The sequence below is a fragment of the Perognathus longimembris genome, chromosome 3 (assembly GCF_023159225.1).
Source record: "Perognathus longimembris pacificus isolate PPM17 chromosome 3, ASM2315922v1, whole genome shotgun sequence".
Classification (NCBI taxonomy): domain Eukaryota; kingdom Metazoa; phylum Chordata; class Mammalia; order Rodentia; family Heteromyidae; genus Perognathus; species Perognathus longimembris.
The window spans coordinates 16,123,029-16,147,976 of NC_063163.1; the positions used below are offsets into that span (position 1 = coordinate 16,123,029).

The window sequence follows — 24,948 nt, forward strand, 5'->3', positions numbered from 1 at the left end:
ATTTCTCATTTTTCTTCCCATGATGCAATGGAACTAACCAAAAATTTAAGATCTAGAAAGCAGGGATAATGAATTCAAATTACATTACTTCCAAATAGTTTATAGGACAGTGTTCAAATTGAAATTAGAAAGCATTCAATATACAGACAAAATACTTGAATTTCTTTGTACATTAGTAAGCTTTCAATCATTTTCCTGGACAAGATACACTTCCTCTAATATTATCTTGTCTCTAAAACCTTAAGGTATACATTGACGAAGTTAGGTCTAAAACTGGACAGGGAAGTAGTTCTTTGTTTTTCGGATGATTAGTATGCCAGTGTGTACCAAACTAGCTAAGCCTTTATATTAATTTAAATGCATTTAAGTTGGTCATCAGCAAGTAGAAAACTATGTCAAAGAGTATTTCTTCAGTTTTAGTCTAATTGTTTATTCTCTTAATCTTTCCATCATCATTTTCTTCTACTGTACTTAAAGGATACAGTGACATTAAAAAAATGATGACTCTATGTCTGAAGAATTCAATACAAAGGAAAATGGAAATATCAAAAATGATCATAAAAATCAAACACTCCACAACCATGGAAACTATGTGGATCTGAGTGAATGCATAAAATAATTATTTAAAAATCAGATTTTATATCTTTCCATTTAGATAATTTCAGCTAGATCAACTCACTAGCATGTTCTGGAATGAGACATAAGTTTTTGATGATATTTTTTGTAATGTATAAGCAAGGATGAATCTAAATGGACTGTTTGCAAATAATAAATGCCAACATCTAGTAAATTCACTTAGGATGTCAAAATGTTCAGGTTCTTTTTATAAATATTCACTGAACTAATAATATAGTAAATTTATATTTTGTGTGATAATATGAAAGGAAATCATTTTTATACAGATTTTAAAATATATTATAAAACAACCAAAATTCCATTGTGAATAATCATCTTATAAAGAGTTCCTAGCTTGATTATTAAACACTATCACTAGAGAAAGAAAGAAGATAATTCTTAGAATCTTGCATGTGTGATTTTAATTTTTTTAAGAAAAGCAGAAAGGCATGGGCATATGGAAAGTGGTTTGTTCTAATACCTTAAATCTTAATTAGGGCACAATTTCAAATCTAAACAATTCAGGAATAAAAACCAAGAAGAACTATTCTAAGGGCAATATATGTGCGGCTGTGCTCAACATGTGTGAACTGAATAGCCTTATAGATGAGAATTTCATATAAAATAACATAAAATTTTTACCATGAACATTCACTTGCTCTCTTTTTGGTATGAAAGGAGTGGAAATACCATTTGCAGAACGAGGAGGGGTTGAGCTGTCCCAAGGTGGAGCTGTCTCTTTTGTTATATGACACTGGCAGTTTAAAGTGCTCTGATGGGGAAGGGCTTAAAGGCTGAGTCAAAAGCCAAGAAGTCTCTTTATTTACGCCTACCTCCCAGCCCTTGGCAATCTGACTAATAACAAACTGAGCTAACAAGAAAGACTAGAAGGGGAGGAAAGAGAACCTTGCTGCAGCTTGGATTTACAACCTAAGAAAGCAAGAGTGAGCAACCCCAGCGCTGTTAAACATCTTGTTTATTTTCTGCATTCAGCAGCTTGCAAATGGTTAACTATATGCCAAAAGGAAAAAAAAAAAGAAAAAGTCAGCATAGCAGTGAAGTATGCCATGAATTTTAATTGAGGGGATAAAGGGAGAAATGCTTCAGGATGCTCCAGCCTGCATTCTGCTTGCAATATTTTTTTCGTTGAAATGTCCAGCATTTTGTCTTTGACCAGAGGTTTTTAACTTTTGCACGCTACAGGACTTGTCAAGAAGTGGTATTTGAGGAGAAAGTAAGTGCTGGTGTTCGCTGCTTTCTCTTTTAATAAAGAAATTGAATCACTTTGAACATCTCTTCCAGCTGTGCTGTACCGAAAACACGTCAGGAAAGAGTCTGCTTTACAGGTAAGATGAATATTTCTAGCATTCTCTGTACTTATATTTGCATGTTCACACAGGGATTGAATTTGTATGTTTGCTACTGAAAAACAAAACAAAGAAAAAAAAAAGAAAAAAACTTTGCTTACAGGTTTTCAGTCATATTTTGCTCAGTGGCCAAACTAATGCTTTAACAGATGCCTATATTCTCTGAGCACTAGACTTTTAGTCCAACAGCTGGCTCTGTAGAAAAGAACAAACAGAATGTTATGCCATTATGTGTTTTAAAACATGTGGTTTATTATTGGAACTGAACATGTTTGCTTCCTGCAGAAAAAAAAAAGAGATGTCATTGTTGAATTCCTAATATAGCCAGGATACTGGAGAAATATTTGTATGTTGTATGCTACTTTTTCTGTATTTTCTGACTTGAGAATGTAAATTTTCCTTAATATATATAGAACGGAGACTTTTGTACTCATAAAAATTGTACAGTATCAGAAGTGATTAATTCTGGAGCTTTTTTATTTTAATTTCTGGAAAGATTAGTAAATGTTATCTAGTATACTGTGAAGTACACATTGCATATAAGATGTTTTAATGGGATGTTATAATTTGGAAATTATTTACTGTTTTTCTGAGGATATTGTGCTAGATGCATTTTCTTTGCTGGTGATTTATGAAGAAGTGATTGCATTGTTTTTGGAAGCTAATCCACAAGTTGAAAACACCAAGTGTAAGCTTTCTATTTCTAAGTCAGAATAGTTAAAAACCTAAGTACTTCCCTATGGAAACCTCAAGCCTTCTAACTTTCCTTTTATTTACAAAGACTATACAGGTTTGTTCCTTTGGTTACCTTTTGTCGTTCCCAAACATGAGACTGTACATAGTTTCAATAAAATAATGGGTTTTCAGGAAATTGCTTACTTTCAGCATTATTGAATGTTCCTAGAATGACTTACCAGATTTTGTTTTAAACTTTTAATTAGATCCTTTGTTTGTATTTGTATTTCATCCATAAATAAGCACTTTTCATTTTGAAAAGTTCACATAAGGTGTGGTGTTCATTTTTCCATGTGGGTTATATATCTAATATAAAATATTTAAGTGAATGAAACAGGACTAGATGTTAATTTGCATGTGTATGCTTACAAGGAATAAAATAACAGTAAATGATCAGTAGTGCTGATCATGCCTACTTTGCCCTTGCTGATGTTTCAAGGTTATACTTACTTTAAGAGCTACTGTTTCAAATGCATACATTAAATTTTAAGAGAGCTAAAATGTGAAACGTTGTTCCCACAAACTTTCATTTTAAACCAAATTATATGTGGCCCCAAATATTTTAACTGATTGCAGTTTGTTTCAGAGCTTATTGTTTGAGACTCCAAGCTTGGAACAGAGCTGATCAACTACTTAATTATTTGGTGACATTCAGTACCTAAAACCTACTTCAAGTCCTCACCTGGAAGTCATCTGGTAGAAGCTGATATGAGGCATTGTTTTTTCTTTAGTAATAGTTTGAAATCATGGTAAAGACCCAATTTTCTCCCTTGTTTTTTAGTGAATTTTACCTATGCCTGAAAAATTAAAAAGGAGCAGGAACTATTCCATATCTATTCCATATCTGGCTGCAAGCATGACTTCAGTTATACTTAAGTTCTCTTAAGTCTTATGTATCCTATACAATTCCACCTAAAGATAGTATGTCAGGCCAGAATAGCCAAAATAGAGATATCGTTATAATGTTATATTTTATTACATAATTAAGGACACATTTTCCCAATATTCATTACAAATAAACAATAAGTATAGTATGTCCAAATCAAGACAGCTGTGCATACAGGCATACTTTTAAATCAAGGATATGCATACTGCACAGACATACATACACATGAATTCTTTCTAGCAATCATCTGGAGTTTTCTAGGTTTCTAGCCAATACATACATATTTTCCTTGGACTACAATCCTTACCTCTCCAATCTACAATCTCTTATTAGGACGAAATTTAAAAATACAAAAAACGAATTGTTTCTAACCACATAATTTTATCATGCTGATGCATGCTTGTGTCTACTGATTCAACAAGTTTCTGTCTCATATATTCAAATGCAAGCTTATTTGCAGGTGTTGACACAAATGTTACTCTAACAGTATAACATCTCTGTGTTAAATTTTATATTTTGATGCATTTCAAAAATAATTCAGAATATATTAATTGAGAATATATCTAAGTATTGGAAAAATATTAAAAGCAAATGTAGATGCAATAACCCATTCAGCTTTCAATAGTAGCTGGAAACCCACCATTTTCAAATGTTAGATTCATCTCACTTCCTCAGCCATTAAAGTCCACTGTTACTGCATTTTATTTTACAGAGCCAGACCCCCATCACATGACAACATGAAGCTGTGGACTCCTCTCTTGTATTCATCTCTCCTTGCCTGTATATCTTTACAGTCCCCATCTCCAGGGCCCTCACTGAAAGGATCTTGTGATACCCTTTGCAACTGTGAGGAAAAAGATGGCACAATGTTAATTAATTGTGAAGAAAAAGGTATCAAGGAATTATCCCAAATAAGCGTGCCACCATCCCGACCTTTTCACCTGAGCTTATTGAATAATGGCTTGACAAGGCTTCACACCAATGACTTTTCTGGACTTAGCAATGCTATTTCAATACACCTGGGATTTAACAACATTGCAGACATTGAGCCTGGTTCATTTAATGGCCTTGCCCTCCTGAAACAGCTTCATATCAACCATAATTCCTTAGAAATTCTTAAGGAGGACACTTTTCATGGATTAGAAAACTTGGAATTCCTACAAGCCGATAACAATTTCATTACAGTGATTGAACCAAGTGCCTTTAGCAAGCTCAACAGACTTAAAGTTTTAATCTTAAATGACAATGCTATTGAGAGTCTGCCACCAAACATCTTCCGATTTGTTCCTTTAACTCACTTAGATCTTCGTGGGAATCAGTTGCAAACACTGCCTTATGTTGGTTTTTTAGAACACATTGGCCGGATATTGGATCTGCAGTTGGAGGACAATAAGTGGGCTTGCAATTGTGACTTACTGCAGCTCAAAATCTGGTTGGAGAACATGCCTCCACAGTCTGTCATTGGGGAGGTCATATGCAACAGTCCTCCATTTTTGAAAGGAAGCATATTAAGTCGACTGAAAGCAGAGTCTATTTGCCCCACTCCACCAGTGTATGAAGAGTTTGAGGATCCCTCTGGATCATTGCATCTGGCAGTCACATCTTCAGTAAGTGATAGTCGCATGTCAGGCAAGACCATATCCATTTTTAAACCACCTACCAAAGCACCTGGTGTGATACCCTACCTTACAAAGCCATCCACTCAGCTTCCAGCACCTTACTGTCCTATTCCTTGCAACTGCAAAGTCCTTACCCCATCAGGACTTTTAATTCATTGTCAAGAACGCAATATTGAAAGCATAGCAGATCTCAAACCTCCTCCACAGAATCCTAGAAAGCTGATTCTAGCGGGAAATATTATACACACCTTAATGAAATCTGATCTGGTGGAGTATTTCACTTTGGAAATGCTTCATTTGGGAAACAATCGTATTGAAGTTCTTGAAGAAGGATCCTTTATGAATCTCACAAGACTACAAAAGCTCTACTTGAATGGCAACTATCTTACCAAACTAAATGGAGGCATGTTTCTTGGGCTTCCCAACCTTGAGTACTTATATCTAGAATATAATGTGATTAAGGAAATCTTACCAGGAACTTTTAACTCACTGCCCAAACTCAAAGTACTTTATTTAAATAACAACCTCCTTCAAGTTTTACCCCTGCATATTTTTTCAGGAGTTCCTCTCACTAGGATAAATCTTAAAACAAACCAGTTCACCCATCTCCCTGTCAGTAACATCTTGGATGACTTAGGTATGTTGTCCCAGATTGACCTTGAGGATAACCCCTGGGACTGCTCTTGTGACCTGGTTGGATTACAGCAATGGACACAAAAGTTAAGCAAGAACACGGTGACTGATGACATCCTCTGCACGTCCCCACCTCACCTCAACAAAAAGGAATTGAAAGCCCTGAACAGTGAACTTCTCTGCCCAGGTTTAGTGAATAATCCCTCCCTGGCAACCCAGAGCCTTTCCATGATCGTCACACCTCCTACAACCACTACAAACACCCCGGGGTCTCTTTTAAGCTCTCTCACGGATGCTGTCCCACTATCGGTTCTCATATTGGGACTTCTGGTTGTCTTTATAACCATTGTGTTCTGTGCTGCTGGGATCGTGGTTCTTGTTCTCCATCGAAGGAGAAGATATAAAAAGAAGCAAGTGGATGAGCAAGTGAGAGACAACAGTCCTGTGCACCTTCAGTACAGCATGTATGGCCACAAAACAACTCACCACACTGCCGAAAGGCCCTCTGCCTCTCTCTATGAGCAGCACATGGTGAGCCCAATGGTTCATGTCTACAGAAGTCCATCCTTTGGTCCAAAGCATTTGGAAGAGGAAGAAGAAAGGAATGAGAAAGAAGGAAGTGATGTGAAGAATCTCCAAAGAAGCCTTTTAGAACGGGAAAACTATTCGCCACTCACAGGGTCAAACTTGAAATACAAAACCACAGACCAATCCACAGAATTTTTATCTTTCCAGGATGCCAGTTCCTTATATAGGAATATTTTAGAGAAAGAACGAGAACTTCAGCAACTGGGAATCACAGAGTACCTAAGGAAAAACATTGCTCAGCTCCAACCAGATAGGGAGGTACATTATCCCGCACCCCATGAAGAACTGAAATTAATGGAAACGTTAATGTACTCACGGCCAAGGAAGGTATTGGTGGAACAGACTAAAAACGAGTATTTTGAACTCAAAGCTAATTTACATGCTGAACCTGACTATTTAGAAGTCCTAGAGCAGCAAACTTAGATGGAGACATGTAGGACTTGGGCAGAAATGCTGTGATTCTGTCTTAAGTCCGAATCTTGGAAATAAGTGCCTTACATGAGTGAGTAGATCTTCAATCAGAACTTAAGCACAGCAGGTATCATATGGGAACAAAAAGAAGAAAAAGAAGCTCAGGGATCATTGGGAGAAGCCATGGCATTATGTTCAGGCAATTTAGTCTATCCCAAATAACATAAATCCTTGCGTGTAATGCATTCAAGGATTGTGGCGTTAAAATAAAAAGTATATGTTACATAGAAGTCGTCTTGCACATCTTAAAAAGGTTGAACATTGAAACAATCCTTATTTTCTTGAATTGTTTTACCAATGGATACCATGAAATTGGACTTCATCATTTAAAAAAGTACCTATATATGTAGTTAGAATATGTCTGACATATACTTTATAACTATTGAATGCTTAAAAATGTGCAAACATTCAATTTTCTCATGATAAATGCAAAAGAACTGGGACTTGAAATTTATAGGTCATAGTAGTAAGGAAAATAGAAAATTAGGTAATTAGGTAAGCCACAAGTAGTCCAGTTAAACAAATGGGCAATCCTATGTTTTCTGAATTAGAAATGAATGGATAATAGTCCAGATGGGATATATTAGCAAACTTTTTTGGTTTTTCTACACATTTTGTGTGGACATTCCTTTTGTCAGTGCTGCTGTGAATTAAGATATATCATTTGTGCTCAAAGTATAATTCTTGGGATATTTAAATATGCTACTGAGATTTGACTGTAAATATGATTAGAACACCTATAAATTTGCTTATGTTCATAGTATTAATTCTTTGTAAATCTGAATGACCATAATAGAAACATGCTTTTTGTGGAAAGTATTTCAAAGTTATAATTAATAAAAAATATTATTTTATTTTCCTTGATGTATACTGATAGATGTTACAAATTAGTAGAAGAGGCCCTTCTAAAGGTAAGTGGTATGTGTTGTGTCAAAAGAGGAACAATGTAGCTTTATTTTACAAGAAGGTATAGATAGATTTCTATGGACTATTTATTCTGTACAGTTTTGTATATTTTTTGTTTACTAAAGTAATTATTCTTGGGTGCCTTTCAAAACAGTAAAACTTCTGCTCACTCACTACAATAAAATTACAATGAACATTATTCTCAAATGTGCTTTCTTCAATTAGTCTGACCTTTTAATTCAATTAAATCAGGTTTAGGCACACACACACACACACACACACAGTTTCTGTATATAGTGCATACAGAAATATTTTGTTTACCATTTGCAAAAATTATTCAATTTCTGGCGATGATTGGCATTTAGTCAAATTAAGGTAAGGCTGGAGGTTTCTTTTCAAGAAAATCATTTTCCTATGTAATGAGAAGGTAAATGACTTATTTTTCCTATTTACAATTACAAAATTAGGTTATCACCAGCAAAATATAATTAGTCAAGGAAATTTGGACCTGTTTTCTAAGCACAATGCACACTCAGTTTTTCATTTAGGGAAAGAAGCACTGTATGTAAGGAAGTACTGTCTTTGATTCACTTTACACTATTTTAATGAATTCTGAATCTACTGTCGAATATTTTGCTGTTTAATGATCACATTTTGCTTTATTATCATATTACAGTTTATATCTGCTTGTGAATGAAAAATCACCTAGCTGATAAAAATCCATGAATGTTGTACAACACAGTAGGTAGACTAAAAATCCAATGTAAATTCATAATTACTATATTTTGCCTTTAACGGGAAAACAAAAGTGAATATATGAAAAGTTTAATTGAAAACCTAACCTTGTTCACTCATTTTCAGTGTCTGAAAGGACAAAGGTGGGATTTTATTTTTAATATAACACTTTCTAAGCTTAATATATGTGAACATGGAAAGGCTTATATATTACTTTTAAAAAGTACTGTGCACCGTAGTAAATTATAAATCTTCAAAGGAGTGATACTTTTTGGAATTTCATTCTAAGTAGAACAAGAGGAAAATCCAAGCAGAACATGCTTTATTGCAATCTTTTTAATTGAACATGTGCCAATTTTTTTTTTATTCTCTTCACACACGTAGAAGTATTAGCACAATTTAAGTCTGCATGCCCGGTGGTTTCCTGGAATAAATCCAGAAAGTCAGACAAAAACATGTCCTCACAAATGTTCATTTCTTTTGGATGGAGTAATTATTTCTTTTTCAAGTTTTATTCATTGGTAATTGCATAATAATGCTGATCATATTTTCAACTTATAATGAAAGGATCATTTTTTTTCTTGTTTTTGTTTGGTTGCTTTATTCTGTGCCTATCCTAAGGCTTGAACTCAGTACCTGGTCACTGTCCCTAAGCATTTTTGCTCAAGGCTGAGACAGAGCTTAGCCAAAGCTGAGTCACTTGAGCCAGAGCTCCATTTCTGGCTTTTTGTGATTACTTGGATCCAAGAGTCTTACAGATTTATTGCCCCATTGGGTTTGAACAGATCCTCAGACCTCAGCCTCCTTTGTAGTTGAGATTACAAGCATGAACCACCACTACCCCACACTAAAATGTTTTTATTTATTCATCCATGTATATGTATGTTCCAAATCAAACTACAACACAAGAGTAAAAGCTAGTGTAATATAACCTAAAAACAAGGAAGTCAATGTGGTTAACACGGAACATGGTATTTTAACAGAATAAGTGTTTGATTTCATTTCTTATTCTTTACTACTATAGATCTCTCTATATGAATAAGTGATCAGAAAACAGCTTTTTGAATATTTAGATATGGAGTCAGAAGAAATAACACTAAAATCCCCATTTTTCACCTGAGAGGATGAGCTTGAAAGCTTTTCACAACGTTTTATAACTGTTAAGGAAATTAAAAGAAATTGGTAGTTGTATAAAGAATTTGCCATTTAACAAAGCAATTTATGAATACAACTTATCTTGATCAATGTCACCCTTTCAATATTCTCTCTCTGATTGAACTTTTTTATGTAATTTGCTTTCTTACTACTTGTTGGACATTTACAAGGCCAATATTGTTTTTTTACCACTCAAATGGTTTTGTAATCTATGTGAATCTCTTTAAAATGTTACTGCTTTACACCAATCTCATATTTTTCACCTATCAAAAATATTATGTTTTCTTTGTTTACTTATCAAGCCAACCTGTCTCTCAAACTAACAGAATGATCTAAATTTCTGAAGGTTATTTCTGAATTATCATTCTTTATCTAACCTGGTCACTGAAGGAAAACCATTCTAATTCTTCATGGATAATTCCTTGATAAAGTTTACAGTTCATGAAAGAGTAGTGCAAATTCTGATGGTTTTAAACCTGTCTTTTTGTTCATATTTAGCAGCATACAACCATACCTAGTTCAGTATTTTTAGCTCCATTTCTAGTGGTAGACATAAAAACTTGTTAAAAGCTACCTGACAAATCACATTTTTATGAAAATAAGTGATTGCATATTCACAAGTATTGTACAGATATATTCAATCAATCCCCACAACTGGATGTAATTTTGATTTCCATGTAAGAAGGGAGGGGATGACTATCATTCACTTCAACATACATACATATATATGCATCTTCTAAGCCAGCTCAAGCTGCCTTGATTCCATGCCCCAAGTAATTCAAAAAGCTTAAGATTCAATGCATGATTGGTAAATGTAATATGAGTATTGTCTTGTAATTAACAAAGAACAGTCATAGTCTTTGCTTTAAATCCCACAGGAATTTGAGCTAGTAGCTCATGTTTGCTACGCTGGCACTCCAGAGTTTGAGCTATGGCTCTAACATTAGACAGAACTTTTAATATCAAGCTTCTCTATTTATATGAATGGTTTACATGAAAGCTTGATGTATGCCTCCATTAATATATACTAGGCGATATAATATGAGGAGACACATTTTAAAGGCCACACTATGTTTTATACATATATGCATATCTATATACGTGTGTATAACTATAGATAAGTTTCTTTATTTACTTGTAATTTATCCACCTTCTATAATGGCTAATATATACATAGCCATAAGCATTTTTTTTTTTTGCTTGTTTGTTTGTTTTCTTGGTTGCTAGGATTGAACTGAGGGCCCACATGCTGTTCCTGAGCTTTTTAATGCTGGACCACTATGAGCCACACTTCCACTTCCAGTTTTCTGGTGAATGAGTAGAGATAAGAGTCTCTCGAGGACTTCCTGCCCAGGCTGGCTTTCAACTACAATCCTCAGGTCTCAGCCTCCTGAGTACCTAGGATAACAGGTGTGAGCTACTGGAGCCTAGTTCAAAAGCATTTTAAAAAGAATATGTAGAGTACTTTCTTTAAAGCTATGTTTCACATAAGTAAAAACTCAAACAAATACCTAATAGGGGAATCAGTTTTAATATAAGGGTGTTTATAGGAGAGTTTGTATCTCTAGTGCCTCAGAGTGTCACCGTGAGCAGGATGATTTCTTCCTATTTATTTTCTCAAATAGCATTTTGTGAATATGATGGAACATCTTAAAGGAAAAAAACTTACTGTAGGTTAAGAGACAACTATGAATCTTTCTCAGGATTAGCCTTCTACTTGGTATAAAAATCAGGAAACATATCATTAATGACAACTGGACAACTGGTTAAAAATCCTTTGTGCTTTTCAATTGTACACATTTTAAAGTGCAATCTTTTTCTTGACCATCCCCTGAGGTCCATCACTGAATTGATGTCTCAAATAATTAAGAATATGTAATAGTTGTTCATGAGTTATTTTTAAAAATGATAATCACGTTATCAGAGTTATATTGATACCAACTCTATACTGAATATAATCACTGTGATCTTTGTGTCTTAAATATACAATTGTTTTTTTAGAGGTGACTTTATGTTTATTTTATACATGCATCCATTTTTAAGTATACATAACACAGGAAAGAGCCAGATGTAAAATCCTCTTCCAGCTGCTTTGAAAGCTTAATCAAGCAGACAAATACTCTTCTGTTACTAAATGTCTTTCAGGAGATTAGTGAATGAAGAAAGGAAACAATTCAAAACAACAAATTGCAGAAACCCTCATTTGTGTGCTTCCAACCTCAATTACTTGAAACTGAACACTTTTTAAATACCATATTTTTTCAGTGCTTTAAAATATAAAAAGCAGGAAAAAAAACTTTCTATATATCAGCATTTGCCTCTTCATTTCCCTTAGAATTTTTACCAGTAAGAAAATTTTCTCAGAATGAGTGAGGTATTTTAATGGCTCATTTATTTTGTGTAAAAAAAAAACAAACCAAAAAACAAAAACAAAAAAGCTCTTGAAAATTAAATCATTTTACTATACTGGTTTTACAGAACAACAGTGATATACAAATGTAGTCAATTTCTTGCCAGAATTAGTCTGTTCAATTTTAAATTAATATTTCATTAATCATGAGACAAACTAGTTTTGGTAGTTTAAGTTTCCATGTACTTTCTTGGTGTGAGGTATTTAAAAACTCTGAAGCTGGGTGCTGCTGTCTCACTCCTGTAATCCTCGCCACTCAGAAGGCTGAAGGCTGAGATCTGAGGATCAAAGTTCAAAGCCAGCCTGGTTAGGAAAACCTGTGAGACTCTTATCTCCAATTAGTCACCCCAAAACTGGAAGTAGGGCTGTGACTCAAATTGGTAAAGCAATAGCCTTTAGCATAAAAACTCAAAGTCAGTGCCCAAGCCATAAACCCATGATTAACAACAATAACAAAATCCCTCTAGGACTCTGTTAGTATTTTTTTTTTATGACTCAAGACAACATATGCTAAAGTAGCAAGATATGGCTGAAGGAAGCCAACTTCAAATCAAAGTTTATTTAGCTCTGATTCTTGGAGAGTAAGATTAGTTTATATATTATGTTGTCTATTAAAATCCATTTCTATCTGACTTATTTGGGCCCTAGTATTAACATTCTGAAGTACTTTGATATAGTCAATATGCATTTGAAGACAGAAATGCTAATGGTACAGCAAATAATATTTCTAGGAATGTGCACATGTCATAAAGTTCTGAAGTTTCTTTTTATAAATAAAGGAAGAGATTTGCTTTACATCAGGCAGTTACAAGGTCTGAGTGACTGGACCATGTTTTATCACTGTTTGTGGTTCATGTTCATTGATTTAGTCACGGGAGAGTTGTCCTCATGGGGCAGTGGTTATGATAGACTGCCTGTCATAACCATGTGTATTTACAGGCCATACCTAACCACAGGAAATGAATAACATGCTCTTGTGCTTTTCTGTGCCAATGTTTGTATATGCTACTCTAACTTTTAATATTTTATTGAAAGAAAAATCAGCTCACTAAATTAATTTATACATTATATAGTTTCACAATCTATTATCACAATTTAGACACAATTATAAAACTACCAGATGATATTTTAGATGAGACAACATCTCACTGAAGGAAAATAACCATGTTTTAAAAAAAATCTGAAATTATTCCATTAGTGTTCATCAAATATTCTTGTGTTTTAAATTGTATTTTTAAGAATTTAATTTCCTCTTTCCTACAATGTTACTGTACTGGTTTAAATTTATAATGATCAATTGTAGGGAGATTAGAGTGACTGATCTTTTCATTTTTGCAAATTTTAAGAACTCTGCCTGAAGTGACCTTTATGTGCCTGATATTTCAGGTAAGTTAAAATACTATTATTATTTTCAGTAATGTATTATTTTAAACCTAGAAAGGCAGGTAATATAGTCTTATAAATTCCTCACCCTTATTTAAACACATATTTACTTAGAGCAGTTAAAGATTCACAGAAAAACTGGTTAAAAAATACAGAGTTCTAGAACATGTCTTCAGACACATAAGTAAAACCTTCTCCTGTTTTAGCTCACTACAATTGAATAAAGTTTGCTACTTCTGATCAGTCTACTATTAAACATTCACCACCATATGTCTAGGTTTGTGCATTTTGTGGTTTTGATAAATGTCTTCGTAACTTGACTATCAGACAGGATACTTTCAGTCTCCTAAAAAGGGCACTGATTATTCTCCTATTCTTCACTTCATGTTAACACTGATCTTGTACTGTGTGAATAATTCTGTTGTTTTCAAAATGTCAGTGTTGGAATCACAGCAAGATCCCTTCTAATACCAGCTCTTTCACTTATTAGTACAAATCTCAGCTTCCTCTGCGTTCTTTCAAGGCTTCATAGAGCTTTCCTTGCAGTTTTAAATAGTACTATGTTCTCTTAATATTCCACAGCTCATTTATTTATTCACCTACTAGGAAAGTCAAGGTTGTTTTAGTTATAAATAAAGCCAATATAAATAGTTTAATGTGTTTGTCTGTATCTCAACAAGTAGATTGCTTGATGACATTAAGCTTCTGTTTTGTTATCTATGCAAGTATTTTCAATAGTGGCTGTAAAACCTTGCTTTCCCACAGAAGGAAATGAATGCTGAATCCTGGTATTTCAAATCCTCACCAGATTTAGTGTAGCCATGTTTGGTATTATAGACATTCTAATACTCACAAAATGGTGATTTACTGTCTTTAATTTTTCTACATGTCATAAGGCGTGTCTACATATAGATAGGTAAAAATGTGGAAATATTTAATTGGCTGTGGTGTCAGTTCAGGGCCTTTGGCTATGTTTTAACCTAAATACTGGAGGTTTTTTTTGGAGTTTGAGTATTTTTTATGATTTAAATAAATGTTTTATTAGTAATGTTTTTACAAATATAACCTTTATACTTTTGCCTTGTGTTCTTATATTCTTGGGATCGAATTGTGGCCAAAGCGTCAGAGCACTTAACTAGTGACTGAGACCATGAATTAAAAATCCTGTATTGTTAACAACAATAATAAAAGCAAGATATGCAATTGAGAACAGCAAAGTGCACCATACCTTCCTCTTTTATCTGTCTTTATCTCAATATTGATTGCATCATTTTTTCTTCTGCTAATAATTTAATTTTATATTGATCATAATGATTCAAGAAGTAAAAACCTAACAAATTTATGTTAAGAGTTAAAGAATAATTCATGTTAGGAGAAAAAGGACAAATATTTTCCCTTTGAGAGGTGTCAATCAAACCAGAAACAGTTGGCTCATCTGTAATTCTCAGGAGGCTGTGTAAGAGGTGAAGAGTGCAGTTTGAAGCCAGCTCAGGGAAGAAAGTCTGTGAGACTGCTATCTTCAATTAAGTAACAAAAATAGCCCAAAGTGGAACTAAGGCTCAAATGATAGAGTGCCAGTCTGGAAGGAACAACAACAAAATAGTTCAGGGACAGCACTTAAATGCTGAGTTCAAGCCCCAGAACCCTTCCTTCCTTCCTTCCTTCCTTCCTTCCTTCCTTCCTTCCTTCCTTCCTTCCTTCCTTCCTTCCTTCCTTCCTTTCTTTCTTTCTCTCTCTCTTTCTTTCTTTCTTTCTTTCTTTCTTTTTCATTCTCTCTCCTTGTCTCTCTCTCTCTGTCTCTCTGTCTCTGTCTCTCTCTCACACACACACACAGTGACAATTTCTAGAATTTCTAGACTCTCTAGTCTTAATGAAAAGACTGAAGTATCACTTAATTATAACAAATAAAAAAGCCACAAATAAAAGTACTAAAAGTGTGTGCAAGAAAAAATGTTAATTTTGTCTGTTGGATAAATTTCTCCCACAAATCATATAGAAATTTATTAGAATTTGGAAGAAATAAAATGTACTTTCATGAGAACTCATTTTACTCCTGCAACTAGTTTATTGCTAAATTAAAGTAATATTTTATGATTTAAATATTTATCAGTTCATAGGTCAATTTATTAATATCTACACAACTCTTGTAAATCATTAATTATAATTTGGAATACACTTATTTCTGTATTTATGGAAAAAGTAATCATTGAATGGACCCTACAATATATTGAATAGTGCACTTTTGAATAGTTTTCTACCTAGAAGCTTGACATGATTTTATTTGGAAGTGGAACCAATGGAGATACAATTAGTTGAGTTTTCGCTCACAAGAAAACCATACAAAATCACAGAGAAAAGGGTCCTGTGACTATTTGGACAGAAAATTGAGTGATGGATATATTTCCCCTGGGAACAGATGGCTTGAAAATAGTGTACACTCATGTTCAAATATTATTTATATGTCATGTGCTGTCATACATTAATTCTTAGTTTGAATAATTTGAAAGAGAATAACAACATAAATATGGACTTTATTGAACAGAAGAAGTAGGTTTATGGAAACAATGTTGATCATTCATCATTTAAGTTATTTTTTGTTAATTTCCCCCATTTACATTTTAGGAAACCTGTAGGTGGAAACTGGAGCAACTCAGCTACAGTCCAAGGAACTGAGAATTAATGTTGATAACTGGAAGTTATGAGAGGCAAGAAGAAGAATTTTTTAGAACTTTCAGAGGAAAAGTGACCTTGCTTGATTTCAAATATCTAGACTTGATTCAGATTTGTACCCTTCAGAAATATGAAGGAAAGAATTACTCTTTTTGTAAGTTCCTCAGTTTACAGTATCATAGAATATGACAGGTTTCAGTATTGAGAAACTAGGTACTTTTGTAAAGATTATGTAAAAATGTCTCCAATAATATGTTGCTTCATTATCTCAGAGAAATCAACATTCATACCTCTAGCTATACTTTGCTAATGATATGTGAATCACCTTGTAATAGAAGTTTTTCCTATTAATCTTTAAACCATTGCAGTAAGTACAGTAAATAAACATAGGTATGGTAATAACGGTATTTAAATCTTGAGTTTTTAAAAGGATATATGTGGTGATTCTTCTCAAACTTTTGTTTGGAGAAACACTTTTGCAAATTGCATTTTAGGTCTGTAAGAATTAAGCACAGAGTATCAGCTATCTAATATAGAACACAAATCAATCCTTTAGAAAGTAAATATTTTCTTATAATTTCTCCAAGATAGAATCCCAAAAGGACTAAGATGATTCTTTGATAACATTTAATTAGGTGCCAACTGGGTTTAGCAACTAAGAATGCTGGATTACTCAAAAGTATAAGACTTAACTTTAAATTTAATTACCTAACTTTAAGTTTTTGTGCATATGTGTGTGTGTATTTTTATTTTTATTTTTTCCAGTCCTGGGGCTTGAACTCAGGGCCTGAGCACTGTCCCTGTCTTCTTTTTGCACAAGGCTAGCACTCTACCACCTGAGGCACAGCGCCCCTTCTGGCTTTTTCTATATATGTGGTGTTGAGGAATTGAACCCAGGGCTTTATGTATATGAGGAGAGCACTTTACCACTAGACCATAGTCCCAGCCCCTTCTGTTTATATTTTTATGTACTATTTTAAAATAAAACCTTATTTATTTTTTTCAGCAAGATTCCTATTATAAATACATTTGACCATCACACATATCTCCATAAGTATATTTATACGGAAACAAAATTAAAGAATGACACCATGAGCAATAAGCGTAAGAAAGATATACAGTTTGAGAATGATGTCAGGAAAAGGAAAGAGAAATAGCTCTTCAGGAACACTACAATCAGTTTATTCCGAGGGTAGGTGGACCCTTGTGTGTTGTTTTTGGTTAACCCAGAGTAGGAATGGATTCTGAGGTATTCAGGGTTAAAGTATTTCAGATCCTTCTGCTACAAATCATACAAAACAAAACTAGAAATAATTTCTAAACTAAATAAAATTATTTATATCTACTTTTTATTTTACCTGATAAATGCATGTCATATTGTCTGTTAAGACAAAGAATAGTATTATCAAGTTTTAATCTCAGCACTTCTAAAGAGATCATTTAAAACTGAAACTATTTATGAAATATGCCCATACTGATATGCATTCATGAATGAAGTCTTGTAAAATAATGGAAGTAAAGTTTGAAACTTATATTTGTATAACTCTCAGGTCCAAAAGGATGTTTGCACTGATGCCTAAAATTTCAGATTCAAATAGAGTCCAAGTCCACTTTTCAAATATATCTACATGGAATCAGGCTACAATTTCACAAAAAGGTTATAGTTCACCAAACCATTTCCTGTTGCTTTTGTTAAAGAAAATTCATACTTCCTTTCCTGTGTTCTTATCTCTCTTTGCTGTAACTTAAAGACTAAAAGGGTCAGACATACTTAAGCTTCTTTAGTCTTCTTTCTTTCCCTATATTTCTATACCCTGGAGGAATAGAATTCTGAGGGAATAATTATAAATGACCTTAACCTTTTCATTTGAAAGTTAACTTCACTGATAATCAGTCTTTTCTTGCCTGATAGATTTGTAAAATTATAGTTCAATGACTAGTAATTAGGTAATTAGTAACAATTTCAAAAGAAATAAGAATCAATGTCAGGATAGTATTTCAATAAGGAAGAGACAATCTTTCAAAAGCAGGTTTTGTTACCATTTATGAAGTTCCTCATTCACAAATACTTACAGCAATAAAATATCAAATAAGTTAAAAATGAAAGAATTTAAGACTCAAACTTCTGTGACTCACTCATAAAGATACAGAAGTTATTAACTGCTATAGGAAGATAAGTGATTTTGAAAGATCTTACTTTTAGATTTTATTTGCAGAACCTTATTTAAAAAAAAAAAAAACTCCCAAAAGAAGTTAGGAAACTTAAAAGATGTATTAACTGTGTAAAAGCAACATGCATGTAGTTAATAGAGATTAAAAGTTATGTGAATATTAGTTCAGTCATAAAATGTGTCCAAAATAAATATAACCAGAAATAAGAAATTCCTAAAAATCTTAAAAAAAGAACAAATAACTCACCTAAAATTTGAAAAAGTTGATTGAAAAAAGTGAAGATGAAAGCCAATTTGTCTTTCAACTTAATCCTTAGGAATTTTATAAATTTCTCATTTATATTCAAAAATAATCATTGGAAGCCAGAATTTAGTGTATGTTTAAATAATTGTCCAGGACTTTGGCAAGAAATAACATTGTTAACTGAATCTGTTCTGTCACATTTATTTTTAGTTCATAATATCTATCTTATAGCCAAAGGAAAAACATTTTAGCTGCTAATAAAATTACCATTGACTACTCTATCTTTTTTTTTTTAGTTTCTTATCCAGAGTTACAGGTGTTTTTAGATTATAAAGAGTTTGGCAAGAAACGATGGATAAACATTTCAAAGGGTTAGACATATGAGCAGTCTCACATGAATCATCAAATTCCTAAATATGTCCAGGATATCTGGTGGATTTAAAGTAGCAGTATTAGAAATAGTAGGTGCTAAAAAAAAAGTGTATGAAATATCTAATGGGAATGAATACTTGTAACAGCCAAGCAATGTGTACCAGCTCTATGGTGCTATCTTTTTTTTGTATTTTAGTGCTTAATTCTTATGATTTTTCATAAAAAGAAAAATATAGGATATTTTAGTATACAATTTCTCAAGATTAAAACTTATTCTGACTTTGCATCTGAGGGAACGTTTATAGAAACTTGTCATTTGGGGTGTACCTTTTCTCTGACAAATAAGCATTAAGTCACATATAAAACTGAAATAAACTGGACAGTACTAGAGCATATACTCCTAGTTCAAGTCATTGTCTCATTTACATTAGGCTAAAGAAATATTCTCTTCATTGGGATACTGTCATTGAAGTTATGGAAACAGCTTTTGCCATCAGTTTCACTATTAAAGCTACATTTTGTGGTCAGTTGTGATTGAAATAATTTCTTAGGAATGTAGGTTTCAATTGTTGTCAATTGATTAAAAAAAAATTAGAAGTGAAAATGTGAATATAGCCAGCAGCCAGTGGCTCATGCCTATAATCCTAGCTACTCAGGAGTCTGAGGAACATGGTTGAAATGCAGCCTGGGCAGAAAAGTTTCCATGAGACTTTTACTCAACTAATCACTCAAGGACTTGAAGTAGCTCTATGGCTCAAAGTGGTAGAGTGCTATCCCTTTTACTCAGGGGTAGCACCAAGGCCCTGAGTTCAAGTCCCAAAACAACCAAAAAAATAATATATGTGATTTTTAATGCACTTATATCAGTTAGCTCATGAAGCTATTTTATCCGAATAGTTGTGTCCAATATTGTATAGATGGTTCCTGGGTTGGGCTTTATGGAAGCTTTAATTACAGAGGGACTCAAAATAGAGGAAATCCTAAATCTACATGTTGGGTTTACTGTCCTGGACTTCAACAATAACATGGACTTACAAATTTTTAAAATTAAATTAACTGAGGTTCACTGGCAATCGCGTAGAAACCTCCTATAAGTTCCCTCTTTATTATTAAATTTAAAGGTTAAATATACTGCAATAATTTTAAAAGAATATAAAAAAACTACTTATATAGCAATAACAATCACAGTAACCTTTTATAAACATGTCTCATTATTATAGATGTTGGCAAGAAGCTTCAGTTCTTTGTTCTTCATCTCTTTTTTTCCTCCTGGAGTTCATTTCAATAAATATTGTTTTATATGATCAGAGGCGCAGAGAACAGTGAACATTCATATTTCTTCCTTAAGCATATCCTGCTTTGTTCCCACTGTGTGAATGCCTACAGTCCTGTATAATTTATGATGTTCCAGTGTATTTTTGATCTAGCTACCACATATGAGAGAACACATGTGATGTTTGCCTTTCTGAGTTTGGCTTACCTCATTTAACATGATTTGTTCTAGGTCCATCCAGTGTCCTACAAATGCTTTTAGTCTTTCTAATGCCTGTGTAAAATTTGGTTATGTGTAGATACCACATATGTTTTATGCTCTCATCTATTGTAGAGCTATCAGGCTGCTTTGCTGCCTACCTATTATTGGTACTCTTGAAAAATTTCCCTGCCATATCATCTGGTTTCTCTAGAACAAATGAAGCTGGAGGCAAAAGACTCCCATTGTGTCTTCCCATGATATCTTTAATAACTTAGCCTTGGAACACACATACTGCTGTCACCTCTAAATCTATTAGATACACAAGCTAACCACCTATAAAAAAGGGGAGACCTTACAGAAAACATCAACTGAGGCAACCATGGAAAAATGAGATTCATTTTTAGGCTATACAACAAAGACATGTCATCCAGAAGTTGTATTTGTAAGGAAATGAAATTATTGATGTGATTTTGGATACTTTATTTTAAAGTAGAATTAATTTGTAAGGTCAGATTCTATGAGTGGTATTTTCCATGAAGAATGCTATACTTGTTGTTCTTCTATTTTTACTCACTCTATAGTCTTTATTTCTCAATTCTCGCATATCTTCTTCTGCAACTGCTAAGTTATCTTCAGAGATACATTTTAAACATGTCTTTGCCTCTTTTAGACAAAGAAATTCTCTAAAATACTTGATACTACCCGAAAATGAATCATGTACTGGCTGTAACTGCCATCCCTGGAGTGGAATTTGATTATGTAGGTACTAAAGTAGACTCATGGATTTCAGAATGCATATCTCAAACACACTCAAGTTATAGACCAATAGTAGATACTAAATCTCATCTAAGGAGCTAGTTTATAGTCTGTGCTCGCTCATCAAAGCCAACTATCAATTGTGATTTCAGGGCCAGGAACTATGTCAGGTTTATATTTCCTATAGGTTTTTTTTCTAATTGACTTAGAAAAAATTGCTTCAAAGTATAAGATAAAAGAAATGAGAAATAAGATTGCTAACTTCCCACCCAGCCTAGGTAGCTAGATCATTATTATATTTTACTTACTGTCACTCAACAATTAGAAAATCAGAATTCAAACTGATCCTACTTTCTAAGGAAGAGTCTAAATGTGATTATAGCAAACACTTAAGAAAAAGCTGTTAGGTCACAGAGCCTCAATGTATTCCACCTAAGTAATTATTACCCTGTCCATCAGATGCTGATCTGAATTTCATGTCTCTTGAATGCGTTAATTTTATGAATTACTTCTCTTGCAAGACTATGAAGCTTGTGAATTGCATTTCTTTCTGCTTCTCAGTTCAGTTTTCTTCAAAGGTATTTCGTCAATACAGAAGGCCGGCAGAATATAGATCAGAGTTAAACATCTCTTCAGCATCTATAAATACCCTAGCATATGCTTCTATGTGCAGGCAGATCTGTTAATGGTCCAGTTTCTTTGAGCTCGTCTTTCACTCTTCTGCTCTGATGCCACAGGATGTGAAGTATCTGTTCTTGTTCATCAGTGGCTAAGAGAATGTACAGCTTTTCATTAATCATCTAGTAGAAAGCTATGTATTCATTTAGAGAGAAGCTTTTCTTTGATTATATAAAGCATATGAGGAGAGACAAGATTCTTTCAAGGGAGGAAAACGCAAATGTATGTTAATGACAGGGTAAAGACACAGGAAGGAAAAACAAAGGCCTCCGATTTTGGCAATTTCAGATAGCGTTTTCCAGTGAGGAAAGGCTTTCCACATAAGGCAGGAGTGTGGGGACTGTACTACTTTCAAATGAAAGGAGAAGCTCTAAAAATTTAAAACACTGAGAAGATCATTTTATCAAAGAGGAAACACTTTTCAAGTAAACTTAGCATCACTCATTAATTTTGGTCTACTCCACTTTTACTTGTGTGTGTAATATGATATAGAGAAATTATATATATGCAAAATCATTTGTCAATTAAAATTTAATATATTTTAAATCATAAAATGGCAGAATAAACTGTAGAATAATGTTAATATGCATGAACTTATAAACAATTTCTTAACAAATAAGATTTACTTCAACTACACAAAAGTGATTAAGTGATCAACATTCACAAGTAAATAAATATGACTGTACTCACTGCTACTCAGAAGAATGATCTAGAGAAGTGAAATTTGAAGACAGCTCAGGCAGACAAGTCTGAAAGACTCCACTTGCATTAATTAACAAAGGTGAAGGCTTAAAACTTGACTCAAGTGGTAGAGTGCTGGTCATGACTAAGCAAGACGAGTGTGAATTAAACTTCAAAACAAGGAATCTGTTAAAAATACAGTTAATATATTTTATCATATAAAGAAGCTAATGAAGAAAAAAATGTGAACATATAAAGAAAAATAATTTGACAAAATCCATCATCTATTTATGATAAGCACTTTAAGTATTCAAGAAATAATTAAGCATTTCCTCAATCTCACAAAGAATGCACAAATTAATATTATAAAATCATAACTAATAATTAAGCATAGTTTATCTCCATGTATTATTGTGTATGTAGAAAACTGCAACAGAAAGGCCACAAAACAAACACAATGAAAAATATTAAAATTCTCCTGTAACAAATTTGGGTTTATAAAAAAGATCTAACTAGAAGAGTAAACTATAAAAGCTAATTACTCAGCTATTACAAATCAAAGAGAAGTTAGAATTTTGACTTATAAAAAAAGTGAAAATCATTTTAATACCCCCAAAAATATATACTTAGTTGTAAATCAACTATATATATATTTGTATTATTAAAACAATCAAACTCTGATGACAGAAATAAAAATCAAGACAAATGTCATTGATTTTACAGCAGAAAAGGTGAACAGAAGATGTGGCTCAAGTGGTAGAGTTCTAGCCCATGAGCAGTAAGGCTGAATGAGAGAATAAATAAATCCTTAAGTTCCTTTAGTTCAAGCTCTACTCACGCTCCAAAATATAAAACTAAAATTACAATCTAGGTAAATGCAAAATTTTTAACACTTTCATGAATAAAACAACTCTTCATGTTGCCATTTTTAATTGTTCCATTAATCTCTGTACATTGCAAATCAGAGCACTGGAAAATGTTACAATAAAAGACTGTGTGTGTGTGTGTGTGTGTGTGTGTGTGTGTGTGTGTGTGTGCATGCGTGCTGGTTCTGGAACTTGATCTTGGGTCCAAATGGCTGTCCCTGAGCTATGTTTTTTTCCCCATCCTGAGGTTTGAACTCAGGGCCTGGGTTCTCTGTCCCAGATCCTCTCTGTGCTCAAGGCTAGTGCTTAGACACTTGATCCACTGTGCCACTTCTAGATTTTTCTGAGTAGTTTATTAGAGATGAATTTCATGGACTTTCATGCCTGGTTTGGCTTCCCACAGTGATCCTCAGATATCAGCCTCCTGAGTGGCTAAGATTACACATGTGAGCCCCCAGTACCTAGCTACTACTCTTACTTTTAAGGGTAAAGCTCTTTTATTTGCTTAGATTTCACCTAAATTTTACTAAATGCCAGATATTAGTCATATTAAATCTAAAAGCACTGTGATACTATATTGATAGCAATGCTGCATCAAAACTTTTGATATTCTTTTTGATCTATAGTATCACAGAACATGAAAAAAAGGGAAAAAACACTGAATAATAACAACAATAGCATCTTTCTCTGCAAAAATAGAATACAGGTACAATTTCAGAGGGACAGCTATTTGCACTAAGGTGAGTATTTAGTTCTAGTTGTCTTTGAAAGAGAGTTGGCAGCTCAGTAAGTCAGTAAAAGATAAAGGAATATTTGAACTTCAGACAACAAATCTTTAAGAAAATAATATATGCTTAGATGGTAAACAAACTGATGTTCAATTAATAACAAAATTAATTCCATTGAATACCACCTGTGATATAACCAAGCTATAAACAACAATAAGAAAAGATATCTTAGTGAAAATCAACAAGAAATAACAGAAGTTTGCTCTGTCTTTATAGGATCTGAAGTTACAAACACCACATCAAAAAGAAATGTCAATTTGGAAACAAAGGACAGGAATGAAAAAAATAAAGTTTCAAAGAGCTCTGTTGTTGAACTTATGTACTTGATCAAATGTCTAGTACAATAACCAGGGCAGGTATCTATGCAACCCGCCAATACACCATTCTCATATCCCAGAAACAAAAATTTTCAAACAAGACTTTATTTCCTTTGCAGATGTTCATTTTTGCCCATAGACAGATGCAGAGCAAAATAGAATAATATAAGGGAAATATTCTAACATACAATTCGTGTGTTTTTTTTTAATTCCCAAACCTGTGGACATCATAATTTATTGAAAAAATTAGTTTTGCTTCAGAAGTATTCATTCAGTAGATCTGATTTGAATGAAGGAAGACACTTTAAATTTTTGTTGCTGCTATATTTGCTTTTTGAACTGTGAGATTTAATCACTTGAGAATAAAAATGTTAAGGAAAGATATTTTGGTAATGTATGTGCTTAACAAGTATAGATAGAGTAAGAGG

The 24,948-nt window shown here is 33.3% G+C and overlaps 1 protein-coding gene across 1 annotated transcript; it reads left to right on the forward strand.

Annotated features, from left to right (window-relative positions):
- Positions 1-1,466: 1,466 nt before the first annotated feature.
- Slitrk6 (SLIT and NTRK like family member 6) lies at positions 1,467-8,019 on the forward strand. The gene is made up of 2 exons (XM_048341186.1): positions 1,467-1,961; positions 4,316-8,019. The coding sequence occupies exon 2, from the start codon at positions 4,341-4,343 to the stop codon at positions 6,864-6,866; it is 2,526 nt and encodes an 841-aa protein (XP_048197143.1). The 5' UTR covers positions 1,467-1,961; positions 4,316-4,340; the 3' UTR covers positions 6,867-8,019.
- Positions 8,020-24,948: the final 16,929 nt, after the last annotated feature.